Here is a 10,158-nt window from a genome sequence, read left to right on the forward strand (position 1 = left end):
TATAGAGGGCACTATCATCCAAATTCGAAAAATGAAATATTTTTTCTTTTTCGATATTTTGATTTTAACAGTTGCCTCCGCGCACTTGAAATTTCCCATGCAAAATCCATGGGGAACAAATGCCTTTTTAGGGATTTTGAAATAATTTAAGGGCCTAAAAAGAATTTCAAGTTTATTTAAAATTTCCTATTTCTACAGCTGCCATAAAAAAGTGAATACACAAAATACATACAATAAACTATTCTACTTTCTGATCACTAATAATCACTTTTCATCTCAGATAAAATGAATCGTCATAAATAGAAAGATGCGCACGAAACTCAAAGCGAAATTTTTTTTAAACACGAAAAAAATGCTAGAGTATGAAAAAAGTCAAATGATAATAAAGGAATGACACGAAACTTGAGAACTATCATCAACGAGAGATATAGAATAGACTTCCTGGACAGATTAAAAGTAGCAGTTGTTTAGGCAAAAAGAAAATTACAAATAGGGAATAAACGTTTCATCATCGACGTTGTGAACCTCGTCGCTAACATCCTCGACAGCAATGCCATTCTGGACAGACACTTTTTCTTCTGGAATGAAGACAGCCTCTCCAGATCCATGCATGGCATCGTCGTTGCCTTCGTGCGTTTCGCTTTTGACATTGACCATCATCATGTCAAAAGTTTCTGGGTTTCTCTCATAATCCATTGAGGCTCTCTGCGCGTTCTGAGAGCCTCTTTGATAGTGCGACTGGTAATTTTCTTGAGATCTCTGGTAGAGGTCGATTCTTTGGAAATCATCTGATGATCTCGTGTAATCGTCGGAAGTCCTTTGTGTCTCTTCTGAAAGAAGAAAGAAATAATAAAAAACTCTCTCTCTCTCTCCCTCTCTCTCTCTCTCTCTAGTATTTAGAGCAAACTGAACAATTTAGGTAGGTAGATGTAGCAATTTTCAAATTTCTCACCAGGGTCCTTTTTCCTTCGATTCAAGTCTGCAATTTTGTGCCCAATATACGAACCCACTTTTCTCAGTTCAATGTCCATCGTGCATTCGTCCACCTTTTTAATATCCTGTAGCCAATATCGGAAGACGTCTGAAAAAATATGCAATTACATCAGAGGCACATGCTTCTGTAAACCCCGAAATATTGTACCCGCTTTTTGAAATTCCCGCGTTATTTACGGTCATAGTATGAAAAATATTTATAAAACAGGGTTTCGCTTCAAATTCGTAATTTTTCAAGTAAAATGCAGTGAAAACCTTCAATAGCCCTCCCTTCTAAGGCCTTCCAAGAATTGACACCGCCCCGCAGATAAGAGGGAGTAAAATGTGCTGCGGGGGGTGTGCGGTGGTCACTCAGGCGTGGCCAAGCAGGAGCGTTGTGGTAAGGGACTCTACCCTAGGGTTACCAGATGGGTCTCGTGAAGAATCAGCACATTTTCTGCTGAACCCCACCCCTCTCTCACATACACACACAAAGCAAGTAGTTAACCAAAACCCACCTAGCCAACGCCATTAAAAAAAAATCCGAACGCATTAAATAAGCAGTCAATGGTAAATAGACTGGAGAAGGCTCAGCCAATAAAAATATCTATTTGTCTCTTTGTATCAAATATAGTAAGACCAAGAAAAAAATCTTCTTATTGGACATCCTGATACCCGGACAATTCTTTTCAGAGGGCACGTAAAAAACGAAAAAATATTTTACAAATTTTTTAAAAATCGCCATTTCAGTTAAGAGTTAGCACATTTCATGAAAAAGCAGCAAATCAGTGCGTCTGATAACCCTACTCAGCCCTAAAAATGCATGGTCCCGACAATTCGATGCCCAAATAGTTCGACTTGTAGTGACCCGAAACCCCCCACCATAACGAGTACCCTCACTGTACCCGCCGCCCGAATTCCATCATTGAATCCACGATGGAAGATCGTCGGACTGAACCGTCTGATAGGTTGACTTTGCTTTACTTGCGCGTGGCTGGGCCATGCTTTTTTTGGCCATGCTTTGTAATTATTTTCTATAAGATTCCTGTTAATATTTAATTGAAATTCAGATTTGTTCTGAATAGTTCCAAATTGGTGGCGTTGTTGTACCTAACAGTAGGCTTTACATATCGACAAAGGAATATAAGAAGTATTGGAAAGAGAGGGGTATAGGAGGGGGGGGGGGGGGGGAGTTCAAAGAGAGGTCCGGATTAAGTTCAGGCACTTGAAGTGTTCACATGCAGTGTTTTGTTGAAAAGAGTCTTTTTGTGTGGATATTGCTGTATTCTAATGTTTTATTCAAGTAAACGACCTAGTATCTGGACCGATTATTCAAGACAAAGCTCTACTTTTCAACGAGATGCTCAGCTGCCCACAAACGTTTAAAGTACGTAAGCAGGTAAAACATTTATTTAACGCGTATCAATAAAGTTTCATCCTCATTTCCGTTGAATATTCAGTAACCCTTGTCTCCCTTATCGGAGCGGGTTAGAATGAGTTAGTTCCGACCTACCGTGAGCCCCAAAATCGGCGCTATAGAAGAGTTTCACTGTTATTGATTTTTTACCAAGAAAGATACATTTTAAACCAAATAGTTGCATTCACAACCAAAAAGATAATTTTTCAAAAAAATATATGAAATCTCAATCAAACAGTTAAGTTTTCAGCTACAAATATAAACTTTCAACCCAATAGTTTCACTTTTAATTGAAAAATATCAGTGTTAAACAAAAAATGAAATAGATCAATTTTCAGTTAAAAAAATTAATTGTCCACACAAAAAAACCGACAAATTTTAAACCAAAGTGATAAATTTTTAGCTTAAATAATAAATATTCAACCGATTAATCTTAAAACAAAATTATGAATATTTGACAAAAGAGTATTACTTTTTAGAAAATTAATTATCAGCTAAAATGATTAATAGTTAATTTGAATTTTTAAGTTGAATTGTCAACCAAAAAGATAAATTTTCAATAAAGTGGATCAAATATTTAATCGTTACAGTGAAGTTTTCAGTTTAAATGATCAATCTTCATCTGGAATGATTGAATTTTCAACAAAAAAGATGATTTTCAAAAAAAAAAAAGGAATTTTCCCCTAAAAAAGATACTTTTACAATTTTAAAGAAAAAATATGAAAATACAACTGAAATCATTATTATTTATGTAGAAATTTTGAATTTTCAACAAAAAGATTAATTTTTAACCATGAAGATTAATTTAGAAAAAAAAAAACATACAATTTAAACTAAAATAGATCATGTAAAAAAAAAGTTGCGTAATTAAATTTTTAATTAAAAAAATTAATATCTAAGTATATAGATGGTATTTTAACTACAATGATAGAATATTCAATTGGAATAGTTCTATTTTCAGTTTAAAACAAATTTCAACCAAAAACAAAATAGTTAAAGTTTCAACTGGAATAATTAAATTTTCAGAAGAAAAATTAATTTTTAGCTAATGAAAAAACCAATTTTTATCTAGAAAGATGAATTTTCAATTAAAATGATAAATCTTGAACGAAAAATTTATTTATCAATACAAGAATTCAACTTTCAATCAAGTAATCAAATTTGTATTAAAAATAATAATAAATGCTCAACGAAAAATGCAGTAGTTAATATTACATGAGTTGAATTCTCAATCAAGCCAGATTTAATTGGCCTAGAAAAGGAGAAAATTGCAAACAAGCTGTTGAATTATTTAGCAACAACAAGATGATTACTCGAACAAGAGGATTAACTTTACACCATTAGACCACGAATTTTTAACAAAATATATGAGTTTTAAACCAGAGATTTAAATGTTCAACTGAAAACGATCAATTTATAAAAAATTGTTAAATTTAAAGTTAACAAATTTATTTAAAATAATAAAAGATTTGAACTAAACTGTTAAATATATTTATATAAAGCTTCTTTCACAAATAAAAAATCATTGTTATTCAAATTTGGATTGCAATTAAAACAAAATTCATCCCGCTCTCGAAAAAATTCCCTAACTTTAAAAAAAGAATCCCTTATATTATCCGTTTTTCTAGGTAGGGTAGACGCCCAGTTATATAATGATAGAAAATCATCTCACATGAGAAATGTAAAATTGAATTTTCCTGCAACAGAAAATCAAAAAGAAAAACTTTCTTTAAACAACGAGGTGTTATTCGTAAGATGAATTTCAAAGTCATTGCTAGTTCCATTGTGGCTCTAAATTTTTTAAGTCAAAGTAAAAATTCCCATTTGAATTGAAGATGTAATTGAAGTAAAAATCTTTTATAGCGCCGATTTTGGGGCTTTTTTAAAAATTGAATTTGAACCTTGGAACTCTATTACTTATAAAAGTAAGAAAAAATTTATTTTGCAGCTTATCTGCATTTCGTTTAAACTTGCTTAATTTTCAAGTGTTAGTACTTTCCATTTTATATGTGCAAATTATACAACATTTTTTAATTAAAAATACTCTTAACTTCAATTTTAAAAGTATAAAATTCAAGAGTTTTACTTTGATTGCTTTCATTTGCAGTTCATTTTGTAGTACTTCAAATTGAACATTTTTAGCTTTAGAGTTGGAGTTTTTTAATTTTATCGGCAGTGAAAAATATTTGCGAAACGAGAAAAAACTAAACATTTTTTTCTTCCATTAAAATTGCTACCCTAATAGATGTACGCACTTACTGAAAAATCAGTACTTTGACAAAGTTTCATTTTCGATGACTGACATGTTCACGTTCATAATGACATCGATAAACCAAAATTGGAAAAAATACAAACAAAACATTTTTTCAGACGAAACTCCAACAGAAGTGGTTCACACGGCCTTGATTGTTTATGGTTTGAAGAATCCCAAGATAGTGCAATGGCCATTGAGGGCACACGCGAGACGGCCACTATAGCGGACTGCAGTAGTTTCATTAATTCGAAAAATTCTAGTTCTTAAGAAACGTACAATTTTACTTAAAACATGTTCTAAATTTAAATTTATTAGTTAATTAACTTTTGTAAGACTTTATATAATCGATCAATAAAATTTTATTCTGAAAATATGTAGTATGATGCACATAAAACGAGAAAATAATTTTAATTCCTAATGTTTCGTACTATTTAGATTTACGTACATTGAATATAGACGTTCTTTAACAACAAATAACAGTAAACAATGAATTTTCATAACACATGTATGGAAAATTTGACTTACGATGCCCCCGTAGCGGGTCGAAAGTTGTGTTTTCAACACTAGACTAGAAAGAAACAGGTGACTGCGAAAGTAACTTCATGCCGTAACCAGTATCGAAAGTATATAAATTCTAGTTTATCTGCAGTCATTTTTCCTCTTATCGAACCTCGTTTCGAGAATCTTGTCATTCTAACCTATATCTGTCACTGTCTACGTATTTACAAAGAATAACAACTTCGATGAAACGCGAAAAAGTTTCAGGCATCTCAAGTCAAATTTTCGATACATTTTGTATGAAAAAGTGCATGCGCAAGTCGGGGCGAGGCAACAATTTCACTCGTGTGATATCTGCCGTCGCTTCGCTCAGCCAGCTAACTTCACGCTCGTGCAATTGCCTTTCGCCCCTTGTTGCGGAATAAACTATTTCTCGGTAAATTCTGGCGGAAATTCTAACGGAAATTTTCTAACTCTACACAGGCGTGTCACTATTGGGAACCACATAACCGCGATACGCCATCTTGTGTCAAAAAATATTACTAGTCAAAGTGGGTCGGTTATAAATACGCGGTTTTTTATGAAAGTGCAGCAACCTAACCTAAAACTTACGAGTTTTTTTGTTGTTAAAAACAACAAAATGTTTTCCAAAAGGAGATGAAGTGACGATTCTTAACGTGCTTTACGCTAGTCACAATCGAAATAAGACTGCAGTAACGTGTGTACACCAAGAGAGGAAAGAAGGGAGGGGGGCTGCTTACTGTGTACTGCCGGATGTAAAAAATGTGTCATGAGAATAGACAACGTCTGTACGGCGGCGCTAGTAGTAACTTTGTTCTACAAAACCATGCGGCACCATAGGAAAAATGCAAAAAAATTACAAAATAAATATGAAAAACCTTATTAAATCATTTTTTCTTCATAATGTAGAGTCTGATATTAAAGGAGACTTATGTACTTACTTATTATTTAGTTTAATATAGAAAAAAGCGGCATGATGATAATATAAAAAAAAAATACATGGATCTTTAGAACGCGTAAAAAAATAACGAATATACAAATGAATTTTTTTTAAATTTCCGAAAATATATATTATTACCGAATTATAAAATTGCCCAAATTTAAAATAACGAAAAGATTTTTAATTGACAAAAAATAAAATCCCGAATTTTTAAATATCCAAAACTAAAATATACCGACTTCAGGACCGAGTTGCAAAATAAACGAATTATTAAATTGTCACAAGTGTTTCAATTTATGAAACTTAAAACTAGAAATAGAAATATAATTTATTTATATAATGCCACTACATAATAAATATAATTATTATATCTATATATTACAAACAACGAGTATCATAAATCCTAAAATATGGTTTTCCTTTACAATGAAATAACGAACTCCATTAAGGAATATTTTTTATCTTTGGCAACACTCAAATTAATCGAAAATTATTTTGAGAAAATTAGAAAAAGAACTATTTGAATATTTCGGATTTTATTTGTTTTTATTTTGTAGTTTTACCAAATTGAAACATTTTTCTATAAAATCTTCTAAATTCGTTTAGGAAAGTGCAGGAAATCTTTTGACATGTTTGAAAGCATTTTTGAATTTCTCCTTCTGCCTCTATAAAATATTCTAATTTTTCCTGTGTTTTTTATTTATTCTGCAAAATTGATTAAATTGCCTTAAAATCTTTCAGATTTTTCTTTGACTATTTTTGAAATCTTCTCAATTTTTTTTACATAATCTCTTCAAATTAATTTTTCGCAATATAAAATTACATTTTTTCTAAAATTATTTAATATGGTGAAATTGCAAAAATGTTCTTTAAAATCTAGCACGCACTTTTTGAAAATTTTAGGAAATAATTTAGAATGTTTTGTGATTTTTTTTTCTTGAAATTCCTTAAAAAGCAATTATTTACAAATTTATAATAAATCATTTCTAGTCCAATCTTTCATAATTATTAGAAAGTTTCATAACCTAATTTGCACCCCGGAGCGATACTCATCGGCATTATTAAAGGAATTAATTCGACAAAAAAAAACACTTGGAAAAATCCACCTTGTCATTTTTACAATAATGGGGATATTGCATGAAATGAGATAAAAATATATTTTGATTCTTTAGTTACTTATTATTTTATTCCAAGAAGGAAGAACTTTTTCGCGAATAAGAAACATGTTTTTTTAATTAAAGTTTGAATCTTACTTCCGCTCGCGGCATTTTTCGCCAAACGCATAGATTGGCTATATCTTTGTGACATCATTCTTCGCGGGAAAATTCAAATTACCTTAATTATGAAAAATAAAGTAAAAATAGTCTCTAAACATGATTTTTAAAGTATAAATGTTTCTAAATGGCTTTTATGCATTATTAATCAATAATCATTAATAATAAATACGAAGAAAAGAATTGAAATAGTCTGCCCAAATAGCTTGCGCTCATTGCCGACATGTTTGTATGTTTTGTGGTAAAGGAATACAAATTTTAATCGAATCTTTATCCTCCCTAGAATCACATACAGCTCTAAAACACTTCTTAGCTACTAATCTATCTTCTGTGGGGAATTCGCTGATTTCCAAATTTATTCTTTGTTTATATCTTTTACCTCGCTTGGTTCGGCTTTCATTTGCGATTTCTTCTTTTTAGGCATTCACAGGTTAATTTAAATCAGCTGTCAAGTAGAAAACCGCGGCGGCCGCGAGACCGGTTTGGTCCAAATTTTAAGAAGTGACATGGCGGCTACGCTGCAGCTGGTCTCATTGGTGCTCAGTTCTATATCTTAGTGACGTCACATATGTTTCAATGTCACAAATTATATGTAGACTGGAAATTATTATTTTCTTTATGTATTAGAAACCTAGAGAAATTTTCTGTTATTTCCACAATTTTATTCACTGCTTCAAGCTTCTAAAAGTATCTTTACCTCATTTCATGCAACATCCCCATTACATTCACAAAAAGTCTTCTTGTTGCATCTTAAAGAATTTATAACGGCTCTACATGAAAAAAGTCACACAATAACCGTCAAGACAACTAGAACAAAGTTTCTACTGGCGTCGCCGCATGGCTGTTTTCAACACATGGATCACTTTCAACTCTCGGTGACAGGAGCCCAATCCAGTTTTGCAATAACTGCACACTACCTCTTTCACGACACCTTGAAAGTTAATTTGTCCTCTCATTTAATGATCTTTGTACCTCAGACTTGAAGTTTGCATACAGAAATGCAATTATATCTTAATACAAATTTCATCTTCAACTTCTTTACTGAAAAATACAGAGTGGCCAGTATGCAAAACTCTTTTTCTACTAGAAACAAAATTTCAGCAGGAAGGTGTAGACACCGTGAATCGACAAAAACTTCAGCGAGAATTCTCTTCTTTTTTCCTTTAAAATTCACAACAACAAAGAAATACAAAAAAAAACGGTCTTTTACCTGCCAGGCGTTCACAAACTACCCACTTACGGCGGCCATTTGTTCATGTGACGTCCCTTTTTTTAAAGATTTAATTACAAATTATAAAAATATTATTTTTGTTTCAGTTAGTAGTTAATACCTTTTATGGCGAGCAATTTGGTTGGATCTAACTTTTGCTTGGGCGGCCCCTCGTAAAACTTTTTCGTCCGATTCGACAACTGTCCGGTGACGGAACTTCGCTCCAAGGTTTCGTGCCCAAAAACTGCGAGGGCCATATTTTTTATAAAGATACTAGGATTTCTCGCTGTGCACATCACCGTGTCGAATGTTGACTTTGGTATCCAAACTTCTCTGCCTAAATGCACCTAGAATATTTCCAAAATTCTACAATTAGACCCACGTCAATCTTTCTTCTTATTGCGAAGGGAAATGGAAAAAGTTCCTTGATATTTATTCAAAGTTGATATTTCAAACTCACATGTTTGTCCATTCTTCTAACGTAACCGACAGGCAAGATCCCTTTCGCTGACTGATTTATGTCGGAGGAACAGACGTTCGCGAGTGTAGCTGAAATACACGTTTACATTATTATCAAATTTCAAGATGAGATCAAGAAAAAAAAGTTATGAACAAATGAATTTCATACTTCTAAGCTCTTCATAATCGTTGACGAGACGGCTCTGCAGATCTCTATTTAGGACTGTCAATTCTTTCTGCATTCTATTCGTCTCTTCAAGTTCCATCTTCAGTCTATTATTTTCCAACTTCAAATTGTGGATTTCTGTCTCGCTTTCCTCTTCGTCCCTCCAATCCTGAAAATAACAATTTCGTACTTCGTATTCTTGTTATTTCAAGAAAGGAGCAAGCAATAATAATTGCATTTTGTACTCTTTTTTCCCCCGAAAATCACAATGACATGGACATACTCGACACGTATGTATTTCAGTGAGTAAATAATACACAAAACTTACAGTGGAATTCTTCTGTTTCTTTGAGGGAAGATCATAGGTATAACTATCACTCTCGGGCCTTTTCACCACTCTTCCAGATCTCCTGCATTCTCTCTGCTCATTTTCATTCCTACTGCCGCTGCTGATGTCACTTTCCTACAGATAAGATACATTAGTATATGATTAGGGCACATTCTTCTCAACATTTTGGTTACAACTTGCACGTACCGCTTGAAGATTCACTACGTGTTGCATCTTTGCAATTGAATCTGAAATTAAAATAAATAACAGACATTAATTTATATAGTCCTGCTGGCAGTTTCGGTCAACAAACTATCTTACACCGCCACCTGTTAGAAACTTATGGAAGTAACAAATAAAAACATTAAATTTGCAATACAACAAATATTGAGCTAATTAAATGAGATAAATGTATCCTATCCTTTAAGTTGGACCAAATTACACACAGTATACAATATTTCATCAAGATCGGTTGAGTAGTTTCGGAGTTTAGTTGTGACAAACATCGTGACACGGGATTTATATATATATATATACCAGGTGTATACATATGAAACCGGTATTTTTTCAAGAAAAAAACACATTTATTTCAAGAGAATGATAACAAATATTTTATTCA

The 10,158-nt window shown here is 32.4% G+C and overlaps 1 protein-coding gene across 1 annotated transcript in view; it reads right to left on the reverse strand.

The window, feature by feature from the left end:
* Positions 1-155: 155 nt before the first annotated feature.
* LOC117173199 overlaps positions 156-10,158 on the reverse strand; it is a 15,102-nt gene continuing 5,099 nt past the window's right edge. Inside the window, exons 3-9 of the mRNA XM_033361626.1 lie at positions 9,747-9,787; positions 9,540-9,674; positions 9,215-9,380; positions 9,047-9,135; positions 8,708-8,933; positions 953-1,081; positions 156-830 (exon numbers count right to left, since the gene is read on the reverse strand). Of these exons, the coding sequence (XP_033217517.1) occupies positions 484-830; positions 953-1,081; positions 8,708-8,933; positions 9,047-9,135; positions 9,215-9,380; positions 9,540-9,674; positions 9,747-9,787 (1,133 nt within the window). The 3' untranslated portion in view covers positions 156-483. The remainder of the gene's footprint in view (positions 831-952; positions 1,082-8,707; positions 8,934-9,046; positions 9,136-9,214; positions 9,381-9,539; positions 9,675-9,746; positions 9,788-10,158) is intronic.

This window comes from Belonocnema kinseyi, chromosome 5 (assembly GCF_010883055.1).
Source record: "Belonocnema kinseyi isolate 2016_QV_RU_SX_M_011 chromosome 5, B_treatae_v1, whole genome shotgun sequence".
In the NCBI taxonomy this organism is placed as follows: Eukaryota; Metazoa; Arthropoda; class Insecta; order Hymenoptera; family Cynipidae; genus Belonocnema; species Belonocnema kinseyi.